Raw genomic sequence first — 13,045 nt, 5'->3', positions numbered from 1 at the left:
TATAAGTCTCTGTGTTTGCTCGGTTGGGTCTGAGCGGCTGTGGGACTGGCAGGTGACAAAGATTTGTCGTGACTATGGGCCAGGCAGGAAAACTCTAGCTACAATGTATAATCTGGATGATAGAATAGAGATTATGTGTAATCTGGAGGTAGATTCAGGGACCTCCCACCACTGATAGTCCAATCCATGCATGCTGAACATGTCTTTTTAGGTTGTCTGGGGTTTCTTTTGGCGCTGTTCTACCGTTTTCAGTCTGAAAAAGTCTTGGATTTTGTTCGGTTCATTCCCAATTTCACACCTTTTATAGGAGCTGGCATGACTGTTGTGACTGGTTATGTTTTAACTTCAGTTTCTGCTGGTTCCTGTCAGTGTACAGACTGCCACTGAGTTTGAATATTGATCTTGTCTCCTGCAACCTTGCTCGGCCTGCTCACTAATTCTAGTGTTTTGTGGATCTTCTCAGACTTAGAGATAACTGGATGTGTCTACGTGTATAGGTGTTTGGCCTGCATGTATGTATGCATGCCACCTGAATACAGTGCCTGCACAGGTCACCATAGGGCATTGAATCTCACAGAACTGGAGTTATACGTGGTTGCAAGCTGACATGTGGGTGCTGGGAACTGAAACTAGGTTCTCTACAAGAGCACTCGAGCCATCTCTCTAGCCCCTGGCCTCTCATACTTTCTCCATGGGTGACTGTAGCCTGTGCATAAAGAAAGCTGAGTTCCTTCACTGCATGGATGGTTATTTCTTTTTCTTGCTTGGTTACACTGGACAGAACCTCTGAGGATGGTGAGACTGGATGTCCTTGTCTTGATTTGGGTTTAGGAGGAAAACATTCAATCTCTCTCACATTAGAAATTATACCAGCCATCTTAAAACACAAACAAAAGCAGAGTCCTTTCCCGATGGTGGATGTTCCCTTCTAGTTCCTTCTGTTTAAGGAACTAAGGTGAGTGCTAGTGAGAAGTAGACAGTGGAGGGACAGTGGTACAGCACTTACCTGAGGCCCAGGTTCAGCCACCACTCAGACATGGGGATGGTGTTAGGTGTGAGTGTCATGCGGGGCTGCCTGCTGAAGGCCTGGACATGACAGGACACCACAAGGAAGGCAGCTCTGCTCTTTCCCTGCACTCAGCTCTGCGTCTCCATGAGCTCTGCCTGACTGGGCCTGAGTCAGGACAGGGTGGTGAAGTACTGTCTAGGAGACCACGAGTGTTCCAAATTAACCCTGAGCATTCTAACAATGTTATGAGGCGATGTTAGTTTTTTTATTTTTTTGAGACAGGGTTTCTCTGTGTAGCTCTGGCTGTCATGGAACTCTCAGAGATCCACCTGCCTCAGCCTCCCCAGTGTTGGGATTAAAGGTGTGTGCCAGCTTGAATGTTATGATTTTTAACTAAACATCCATTCATGAACCAAGCAGTAGCTAGCTGTGGTTTGCATTTTCAGGCTCTGTGGGAAGGGCTTAAAGGCTTTTATTAGGCGAATGAGGAAACTGAGTAAAGACAATTGCCACAGCTTTGAAACTGTCTCACTTGACTGTTCGGAAAGTTCCTGTTTATAATCAGAGGTTAACTTAGCATTTAAAACTGGCTAAGTCCAAGCTCCATTTCCTTCTATGACAGTCACTTATAGTCAATGCTTTTGACTTAGATTTGGCTAGTTCTGGATTGTGGCCACTTGTTAACTGTTTTAACAGGACATAGAAGTAGCACCCTTACTGTCTACCACTGGCTGCCGAGGATCACTGGAACCTGACACCAACTGATTTGGAGAAACAGACAAGTGATTTCTTTGACAAATCATATTCCTTTCTTGAAGTAGGGAACAGTTGAATGTCTCCAGGGATAAAGAAGGGGATTGCAGTCAGGCATAGAGACATGTGCTTTAGTCCTAGGACTGGAGAGACAGAAGTAGGTGGATCTCTGAGTTCTAGACCAGCCTGGTCTTTGCTTTTTTGAGACAGGGTCTCTATGTGGCTCTGGCTGTCCTGATCTTGCTGTGTATAGGCCAGGCTGGCACTGAACTCGATGAAATCCACCTGCTTCTGCCTGTGCTACCCCTCCTGGCTTAAACATTGAAAAAATATTTACTATTATTGTGTGAATGCATAATGTATGTGTGGGCACATGCAGACCACGGCATGCATGAGGAGGTCAAAGTCAGTTCTCTCCTGTCTTTATGTGGGTTTGGGGGACTGAACTTAGGTCACCAAACTTATGCCACCAAAGGTATGTGTATGTGTACCATGTGTGTGCCTGGTGCCCTCAGAGGCCAGAAGTGGGCATCAGATCTTCTGGAACTGTAGTTACAGATAATTGTGACTTGACTGGTGGTACTGGGAACCAAACCTGCATCCTCTACAAGACCAGTCAGTGCTCTTAACTGCTGAGCCATCTCTCCAGCTCCTCCGCCCCCAACATATTTTTGAAGATAAGTTTACATGAATATAGTCCCACTGTCGGTTGGAGGAGTACCTGTACTTAGCATAAATTATACCCACCAAAGAGATGGAACATTAGTATTCTGGAATTCCCAGGACCTTGGAACTATACTACAGTTTCTATTTCTGTTGCTGACTATTGCTGTTGGGGTTCACCTGTGCTGGGAGACAGAGTAAAGTCCCATCACTGGCAATGTAACCAAAGGAAAAGCACGTTTTGACTCTTGCATGTCACTGTACTCAGCAATGAGATACACTCTCTGGAGTTTCCGATCTGCTAGAGTCCTGTTTCATCATCAACCTGCTATAAATTCATTGATGATTAATATCAGGAAGAGTGCATTTTTAGCTGATTAAACTGTTCTAGAGCGTCTGTGAAATAACATGACTAGGCTGCATTTCACAGTTCCCAACAAATACTTATGAATTTCTGATTACACAGGACACAATGGCCTGGCTCAACCCTAGTGGTCTTCATTAATTAGCACATCCAGAGAATATTTGTTTAGTGCTTGTTGCGTGCTGGGTTAGAAAAGCAAACTATCTTCAAGATGCTGGAATAAGCAAGTCTGTAAGTGCCTCCTAGTGCCTGACTTTGCTCCATCAAATCTGAGGAGTGAGTGTCTAGTTTGAGTTTTTTTTTTTTTTTTTTGGCAGTCTTTACACTTTGAACCATTGGTGTTTATAGTATGATGGTGTCTGTTTTATTCATTTGAAGCACACTTTTTTTCTCTGTAGTGCAAGGTATACAGATGTTTCTTTGCTGTTGTGACTCAGGAACACAATCCAAAATGGTACCAGCTGTTACAACGGAGAATCTGCATGATGTCTGCTCACGGATTGTACCAGACCAAAGGGATCGCTGTTCATAACATCAGCAAACCTTTGCATTCTGTCTACTATAGAGGGAGACATAAGAATATTCTTAGCAGCGAACCTTTGCACTGTGTATCTATTATAAAGGGAGAGATAATCTTCTAGAATGAGTTATCATCATTCTACACTGCTTTTCCATCCTGATTTTTCAATAAGGCAGATAAAAAAGCACATAGTGAATTATTTAAAGATGAGTTACTGCATACCTGTTGCTCTTTTTCAAACTCATTCTCTAAGGTGTCTAGAGATGAACTGTATGCCTGATGCGGAGCACTCTTCACTGTTTCCTCACGAAGTTTCCAAGGTAGGACATTTTGACATGTTCTAGTCTTTTTTTACAATAAAGTCTATATTTCAAAAAACCCTAAAATATTACAAAAGAGAAATGTTAATCTCACAGATATATTTGTATAAGAACAGTATCTATCTATCCTCTGTCGTCTATCTGTGGCGGTTTGAATGAGAATACTCAGATTCAAATGCTTGGTCTGCAGATGGTGGAACTGTTTGGTAAGGATTAGGAGGGGCAGCCTTAATAGAGGAGGTGTCCCTGAGGGTGGGCTTTGCGATCAGCTCTCTCTGCCTCCTGCGTCTGGATCAGATCTAAGATCTCAGCTACTGTGTCAATGCCATGCCTGCCTGTTTGCTGACATGCTCCTTACCATGGTGGCCATGGGTTCTAATCCTCTGGAAATGTAAGCCCCAAAACTAAATGCTTTCTTTTATAAGTTGCTTTGGTCATGGTGTCTCTTCATAGCAACAGAAAAGTAGCTAGGATTCTGTCTATATTTGTCTGTACAGTATTCATCATACATTGAGGCTTTTTTTTCCTTCCAAAGAGAAATCAGCTATTGGAAGTTGTACTTACTCTTCTTTTAAAAATTCATTATGTGAGGCCGGGCGGTGGTGGCGCACGCCTTTAATCCCAGCACTCGGGAGGCAGAGGCAGGCGGATCTCTGTGAGTTCGAGGCCAGCCTGGTCTACCAAGTGAGTTCCAGGAAAGGCGCAAAGCTACACAAAGAAACCCTGTCTCGAAAAACCAAAAAAAAAATTCATTATGTGTATGGGTGTTCTGCCTGCATTACTCATATGCCTGGTGCCCCTGGAGGAGAGAAGAGGGCGTCGGATCCCCTGGACCTGGAGTTATAGATGTTTGTGAACTACCGTGTGAGTGCCGGGAACTGAACCTGGGTCCTTCTCTAGAGCAGCCAAGCTCTTAACCATTTCCCCAGTCCCCAACTGCAATTATTCCTGATTATCAACTTAACATGATCTAGAGTCACCTAGGTGACAAAGCTCAGGGTGACTGGTGAGGGACCGTCTAGATTAGGTTCACTGAAGTGGAAAGACCCAATCTAGACCTGGGCGGCACCATCACACAGGTTAGGGTCTTGGGTGGACAAAAAGGAGAAAGCTAGCTGAGCACCAGAACTCTCACTTTCTGTGTCCTGACTGGATGTGGTGTGACCAGGGTCTCAGGCTACTGCTACCACTGCCTTCCTCAACAATGACTGTCCCTCAGACTGTGAGCAAAACACACCTCTCCTCTCCTAAGCTTCTTTTTTTTTTTTAAAGTTTTTATTTTTATTTTTATTTTATATATATATATATATATATATATATATATATATTATTTTACAATACCATTCAGTTCTACATATCAGCCACGGGTTCCCCTATTCTCCCCCCTCCCACCCCCTCCCCTTACCCCCAGCCTACCCCCCATTCCCACCTCCTCCAGGACAAGTCCTCCCCGAGGACTGCGATCAACCTGGTAGACTCAGTCCAGGCAGGTCCAGTCCTTCCTCCCAGACTGAGCCAAGTGTCCCTGCATAAGCTCCAGGTTTCAAACAGTCAACTCATGAAATGAGCACAGGATTTGGTCCCACTGCCTAGTTGCCTCCCAAACTGATCAAGCCAATCAACTGTCTCACCTATTCAGAGGGCCTGATCCAGCTGGGGCCCCTCAACCTTTGGTTCATAGTTCATGTGTTTCCATTCATTTGGCTATTTTTTTTCAATAATTGAGTAAAACTGAAATTTATTATAAGCCACAGTCGTCCTAGGGACCTCCATGCTATATATATATAGCCTCTATGGTTCTATTCTCCTAAGCTTCTTTTGTCTGGAACACAGCACTGACTGGGAAATGTTTGGCTGTGATCATCAGACAGCTGTGTGGAAATAAGATCTGAAAAAGTCATACAAGAGCCTGTGTTTTAGCTGCCTGTTCTTCTTTTCTGGTGTCCAACAAAAAAGTTATTGCATTATGTGTTACTATAAATGACAAAATGCCAAAGGAAAGCCTCTTGGCATGACTGGTAGCTCTTGGTGTTATTTTAGAAGCAGTGATATTGGTTGGCGATTATTATACATGGTTCTCAGTGGGTCTCATGACTTACACGATTTCTGATCATTAGTATTACAGCCATAGCCCCTCCCCTTTTCCCCAGTGCTTAGGATCCACCCAGGACCATGTGAGAAAAATCCAAATACTGTATACCGAAGTGATTACTAATTCACGTGTACAATTTAAAATGAATGACTGTGTTTCTTCCCCAAGTTATCCTATGGTGAGGTAACTGTCATGCCTGTAGAGCTTGAATCCCTTTCGGCAGATCCCTGTATCATGTGCCCTCGCAGGCAAGCTCAGTGGGAGCAGTGCTCTGGACTCTGCCCAGGGAAGGGTTACTGTTCAGCATCCTGGGCTCAGCTCCCCGGCTGTGTCTCAGCTTCCATCTGTCAGTGGGAAACGACAGCTCAACACATTTCCCTTTCCTTACTCATTCTTTGTTTTTGTTTTTGTTGTTTTGAGACAGGGTTTCTCTGTGTAGTTTTGGTGCCTGTCCTGGATTTCACTCTGTAGACCAGGCAGGCCTTGAACTCATAGAGATCCACCTACGTCTGCCTCCCGAGTGCTGGGACTAAAGGCGTGAGCCACCACCGCCTGGCTTCCTTACTCATTCTTGACACACTATTCCCTTCTGTACTGCTTGTTTTCTTTAGCACAGATCATACTGTAGTGCACATCAGCCCTGACTTGGCTTATATGTTACTTTATGTTTCACTGTGGACAACATAACTGCTTTGTCTAATGTTATACCTCTAGAGTCTAGGAGAACTCCTAGGGATACTGAGTGTTCAATAAATATGACCAAATAAGTTTCTTTTCAGAATTTTTCTGTGCTTCCTTAATTTCTGTATGCATGTTCATTACTTCGGACAAAACTTCACTACTGCTAAACCCAGCTGAAAATGCTCTAAATGAAATCTTCCTCAACATGATAAATGAACAAATATGTTAATGGTGAAATGTCAAGCTGGAATAAGGATAAAGAGAAGGATACCTTCTACCTGTAACTAATATTGTTCTTCAGGTACTAGACAATGGAATCAGACATGAGAAAAAGCGCTGGAGAGATGGTTCAGCCATTAAAGGAAAGACTCACAACTAAAATGTCACACATGAGAAAGAAACCAAAGGTATAAATCCTGGAAAATGAGAGGTAAGTTATTTATTAACTGCAGAGAACAGAAATGTATCCTTAGAAAACCTTTTGAAACACTAAGAAAGATGGGGCTGTGGCAATGGCTCAGCAGTACACTGACTATACCATGAGCATGAGGGCCTGGGCTCTGATTCCTGGCACTCATGCCACACGCTGGGCCCAGTGGCTCAGGCCTGCAATGCCGGCACTGGGGAGGCAGGGGCAGGAGGACCCCTGGGGCTTGTGCCAGACTAGCTGATTGATGAGCTCCAGGTTCAGTGGAAGATCCTCTCTTAAAATTAAGGTGGAGGTGGGGCTGGAGAGATGGCTTGGTGGTTAGGAGTAATTGCTACTCTTGCAGAGGACAGGAGTTCTAGGGTCAGCAGCACAGGGAGGCTCAGAACTGCCTGTACTCCAGCTCCAGAGGATCTGGTGCACTCTTCTGGCTTCTGTGGGTACTTGCACTCATGTACACATACCAACACACACACACACACACACACACACACACACACACACACACACAACTGCAAAATAGTAATCTTTAAAAATAATAAGGTGGAGATCCAGTAGGAAAGACACCTTGTATTGTTTTTTGACTTGGACACACATGAACATCCACATGTACCTGCACATGCATGACACATAACCCCCCCAAAAATAAAGGCTATGAAATGGATATAAAAATCTTTTTTTACATGTAAACTAAGATGACTTAGAAAATAGATAAAATATCTATTTACTATGAAGAAAACCTTTAAATCATTAAAACTTATATGAAGAGAAACATTTTGTTCTTACATCATAATGACAAAGATTCTAAAGATGTAATTGTCCCTAATATAATTAACATAACCAGAGCATTCCCAATAAAACATCAAGGCTTGAAATTGGACAAAATGACACCAAATCAGATGCAATAAGTATGGAAAACATAAAGACTCTGAAGAAGAATGTCAACAAGGACTGTGCCCACAGACACGGTGAAGTAAAGCTACCATGGGTACAGTGCTCGCTGTACCGCATGATGGAACAGAGAAGCATGAATAGTTGTGGACAAAGTAACAAGAAGACCACCACAGGCTAGATGTTATCTGTAAATCCAAAGTGAATTCTTACTGCATTCCTTACTCTTAAAGAATTATTAGATGGATTTGAGATATACATGTTAAGATGAATATCTGAAATGAAAACACAAGATTTTGGTTGGGTGGTGGTGGTGGTGGTGGTGGTGGTGGTGGTGGTGGTGGTGCACACCTTTAATCCCAGCACTTGGGAGGCAGAGGGAGGTGGATCTCTGTGAATTTGGGGCCAGTGTGGTCTACAAAATGAGTTTCAGGATGGCCATGGCTGTTAGACAGAGAAACCCTGTCTCAAAAAACCAAAAAAGAAAGAAAGAAAGAAAGAAGAAGAAAGAAAGAAAGAAAGAAAAAGAAAGAAAGAAAAGAAAGAAAGAGAGAAAGAAAGAAAAAATAAGATTTGGCAAGGCATAAAGCCCAGGCTGAAATGGAAACAATAAAATGGACGGCATATAAATGAAAACTTCTGTATAACAAATAAAATGAAGAGTTTTAGTGGTTGGGGCTGGAGAGATGGCTCAGAGATTAAGAGCATTGGACTGCTCTTCCAGAGGTCCTGAGTTCAATTCCCAGTGGTGGCTCACAACCATCTATAAAGAGAGAGACCTGATGCCCTCTTCTGGCCTGCAAGCATACAAGCAGACAGAACACTGTATACATAATAAATAAAATAAATCTTAAAAAAAAAAAAAAAGAGTTTAGGGGGCTGGAGAGATGGCTCAGCGGTTAAGAACACTGGTTGTTCTTCCAGAGGACCTGGGTTCAATTCCCAGCACCCACATGGCAGCTTACAACTGTCTGTAACTTCAGTTCCAGAGGATCTCATACCTTCACACCAATGCACATAAAATAAAGGTTAAAAAAAAAAAAAAACAAAAAACAAATAAAATGTAACGGCATGCTACAAACAGGAAAACTAGTTCCAATACGCATGACAAACTGTTAATTTCCTTAATCTATAAAGAACTCCTAAAGCAACCCTTAGTAAATGAGGCAGAGGTCGGAGCATCTTCGGGAACAGTGAATGGCCAGGAAAGCTCTTCCCTTAGCGTATACACAGGGCACTGTGCAGGAGAGAAGGGTCAGGATCCTAGGGTTTTAAAGAAAGCCATTCCAAACACAGTGTCTTTTAATACTCTATCTATTTTTTGATACAGAAAGTTGAGGATCTAAACACTGACAAAGGGAAATTAAGAATTAACAGAGAGAGAGAGAGAGAGAGGAGAGAGAGAGAGAGAGAGAGAGAGAGAGAGAGAGAGAGAGAGAGAGAGAGAGATATATTGAGATCTGGAGTTATACTCTAGCTTTGCCAATACAAGTAGCTGTTTGGTCCCAGCTGCTAAGGCAAGAAATTAGCTGATTTCTCAATGACTTCTAAGGCCCAGCTCTAAACCCTACAGGTGAGCCAGACAGACCAGACATAGTAGAACACACCTTTAACCCAACCCCAGCATTCTGCAAGTGGAGTGGGGTGGGTGATCTCTGAGTTTGAGGCCAGCCTAGTCTACATAGAGAGTTTCAGGCCAGTCAGAATTACATATTGAGATTCTGTGTCAACACACACACACACACACACACACACACACACACACACACACACACACACATCTCTCTTCAAGAGTTGCAACATGAGAAATGTCAAGTTCCAACCTTTGGATGGTTACACACTGGCTTTGTGGGTTTTGAACATTTAATAATTGCATGCATTTATTTGGTTTTGAATTCATGGGCACAGCAAAGTCTTGCCTTCAGGACTGGAAGCCCAGCCTCTGCTTCCACCAAGTGGTGGTAACTGCAGTGGATTGCCCTGTCCGAGGAAGCTGATATGGGCACCAGGAAGGACTACAGGTCATCAGAGAAATGTCTATTTCTAACTCCCCTAACTTTACTTTTTCCCAGTGTTTATTTTTTTTACTATAATTTTCATTATATTTCATTGAAATTGTACTAGAACACCTAGCAGTTAACATTAATCTTGTATACACTGGACTTTCATTCTATTCACTACTCCAACATGTCATGTGCCAGGAACTATGTGATGTGTTAGGAAATCATGAGGAACACAAAGGTAAATGAGCATGTTGTGGGGAAACTCTTATGTTGGCAATAAACTACTCTTCAGGGATCTCTTCTGCTTTAAAGGAAAGAGATACAACTCTGTGAGGATTATATAATGGAGAATTTAGGTCTCTGGAACATGTCTTCAATAGGGACTGTGGTCCTTACCACAGGTTTAAGCAACAGGGTCAACTGACCATTGACTGAAACCTCTAAATAAACCTTTGCTCTTTATAAGTTGACTCTCTTCAGTATTTGTTGTAGCTATGGAAAGCTGACTGAAATGAAGTGGCGGCAACGTGAGAAGTGCACAGGACTCATCACCCAGGCTGGGTGGTTTCGGGGTGTTGTGTGGAGGATGGAGGCACGCTGGTTTACAGCTTCCTGTTCAGGCCGCTGGGAGGCACTGCCTGTGCATGGTGAGCTGGGTGTATCTGAGTAATAGTAAGAACTGATGTCACTCATCCGAGTGCTTATGGTTAAGGGCTTAAAGCTGCAGGTACCAATGTATGCTTGGTGCTGGGGTCTAGGGAGACAGGTGGGAAACAGACACTGAACGTGAGGACCTCCATGGTTAAGGATCCTGGGAGAGAAGAGTTGAGGACGGAATGAGAGGTTAGGGTTAGGAGGCAGCTCTGAGTTTTGTTGTTCTGTACAGTCCCTTTTATCCCTTTTTAAAGTTCTCTCCACAGTTTGAATCCAGGGACTCAAGCTATAATTTGTCAGCTCTACCATGCTTAGGTAGTCTTGCCTTAAAATTGGGAATTTTCAAAAATATATACTAAAATACTGTGGGTTTTTCTTTCTTTCTTTCTTTCTTTCTTTTTCTTTCTTTCTTTCTTTCTTTCTTTCTTTCTTTCTTTCTTTCTTTCTTTCTCTCTCTCTCTCTTTCTCTCTTTCTCTTCTCTTTCTCTCTTTCTCTCTTCTTTCTTCTTCCTCCCTCCCTCCCTCCCTCCCTCCCTCCCTCCCTCCTCCCTCCCTCCCTTCCTTCCTTCCTTCCTTCTTCTCTCTGTGTAGCCCTGGCACTCACTCTGTAGACCAGACCAGGGTGGCCCCAACTTTACAGAGATCTGCCTGCCCCTGCCTCCCAATTGCTGCGATTAAAGATGTGCAGCACCACCCGGCCTAAAATACTGTTTTTAACCTATGGAAAGCATGGATTTTTAAGTCCCATAAAACCTTACTAGTATAAAATGACCATGCTCAAGTAGAGAAAGGACATAGCAAGGAAAACAATCATATTACTGAGATAATCCGGGGACTGATGTAGTGACAGTGGGGGTTGGGAGAATGGTACAACTATGAACCTGTGCTGGGTGTATTGTGAGAGGGTTTGCTGATAAAGTCACGCTAGACACCCCCAAAGCCCGAGTAAGTGGAAGGATGGAGTTTCCAGCAACCGGGTGGATTATGAGTGTGGGAGGAGCTGGGGTATGGGGTTATGGGACATCTTGGTTCAAGGGGGCATTGAAACGCCTTGGACACCTGCTAAGACAGTGTCGGCTGCGGCTGAGTTCACCGTCTGACGTTCAGAGAAGGGGCCGGGACTGAATACACACATTTTTTGGCTCACTGGCATTTATGTGGGCTTTGAATCTCTGGAACTGGATGAGTCCATCTAAGTGATTCATGTAAACAGAAATCAGGTTCAATGTCATGTACGGCCAACAAAAAGCTGGCCTGAAACGAATTAACCGTGGTCAAGGTAACTGTAAGGCACTCAGGGGAAGTTGGGTTGACCAAGAGCCCCAAGTCCGAGTTGTGGGTGGAGAACATGGGACATTTCAGCAAGATATAGACTCCCCACGGAGAGGCACCCGGAGATGCCAGCGGTCGGGTTGGAAGGAAGAGCAAACCAGCGGGGTGGTAAATGCACAACGGAGGTTCGGGATTCCGATGCACGGGAGGCCGGGAAGCGGGGCACCGAGGTTTGGGCCCCATTCGCGCTCTCCACACTTTGGGGACCATGACCAGCGACCCCCGGCGGCGCACGCTCCGGTGTGTGCAGGCCGCACTTCCTGGGCAGGGAGGCGCCGGGGCTACGTTACCAGCTCCGCCAAGGCACCGCGAGGCGGTTGGCCCGAGCGGGCAGGAGATCCGCGACGCCCGACCCCCGCGGGGAGCTTGTCGGGCGGCTCCGCAGAGGCCGGCGCCGGCTGACCGGACCACGACTGCGGGGGGGCGGCGGCGGCAAGGCCGTTACCTGCTCCGCGCTGCTCCCGCAGCTGCCTCAACCCAGGACCTAAGGAAGCGGGGGCGTCGCCATGGAAACCACGCGGGGCCTCCTGGGACCGCCAGCGAGCGCAGGCCGCGAGGTGTGCGCATGCGTGCCCGGCGTCGCCCAGGACGGCGGGCTGCGACAAGGTGTGCGCACGCGTGCTCTGAGCGTGGGGCGGAGGCGGGGCACCGGGTGTGCGCATGCGTGCTTGGGCCAAGGGCGGTCCTGCTGAGTGGCGGCAGCCGGAGGAGTTTATAGCTGACCCTGCTCCTGGCCGCAGTGCCAGGAAGGGAGAGGACTGGGAACATAGTGTCCCTGGTAACTTGGTTTTATGCACGTGGGGCTTCTTCCTAAAACAATGAGTTTGGTGTGAAAGAATTTACAGACTGACGATAGGCTAAGGCAAAAGTCGCTGGGATGGCAGAGTTTTATGAGTTTGATCGTTAAAACTGGCGTCTTTAATTCTAAGTTCCCTGTTACTCAGAAGGGTAGGTGGCTGTAATAGTTTTATTGGTGTCATGCAGAGCATTTCAGGTTCTCCGCCAGGGTTCTAACAGGACAACATCAACCACAACCACAACAATCACAAACCACAACAACCACAACCACAACCACCACAAACCAGGGTTCCCGCCTTACAGGGAAGAGGAGTTTATTCTGAAACTAACGTGACCTGGGAACACAGATTTTATTTTACCTCAAATATGATGTTTGTTCCAACATGGTAAACGTTTTGTAAAGTTTTAATGGTTACAGAACAAAATAAGCCATAAGTCACTTGTAAAATATCGGATACCAAGCTGGTTACAGTAAACAGGGAAAGTCTGTGTAGGCTTCATGTGTTACTGGGGTTGGTGGAGGCAAGGGGTCTATTTG

At 45.0% G+C, this 13,045-nt stretch overlaps 1 protein-coding gene across 1 annotated transcript in view; it reads right to left on the bottom strand.

The window, feature by feature from the left end:
* Lca5l (lebercilin LCA5 like) overlaps nucleotides 1-12,250 on the bottom strand; it is a 43,123-nt gene extending 30,873 nt beyond the window's left edge. The window contains 2 exon segments of the mRNA XM_037209610.1: nucleotides 3,532-3,689; nucleotides 12,155-12,250. Coding sequence (XP_037065505.1) covers nucleotides 3,532-3,554 — 23 coding nt within the window. The 5' untranslated portion in view covers nucleotides 3,555-3,689; nucleotides 12,155-12,250.
* Between the last annotated feature and the right edge of the window lie 795 nt (nucleotides 12,251-13,045).

This window comes from Peromyscus leucopus, chromosome 12, assembly GCF_004664715.2.
Source record: "Peromyscus leucopus breed LL Stock chromosome 12, UCI_PerLeu_2.1, whole genome shotgun sequence".
Lineage (NCBI taxonomy): Eukaryota > Metazoa > Chordata > Mammalia > Rodentia > Cricetidae > Peromyscus > Peromyscus leucopus.
The sequence above is the reverse complement of the archived record's forward strand: the minus strand, read 5'-3'. Positions and strand labels throughout refer to the sequence as shown.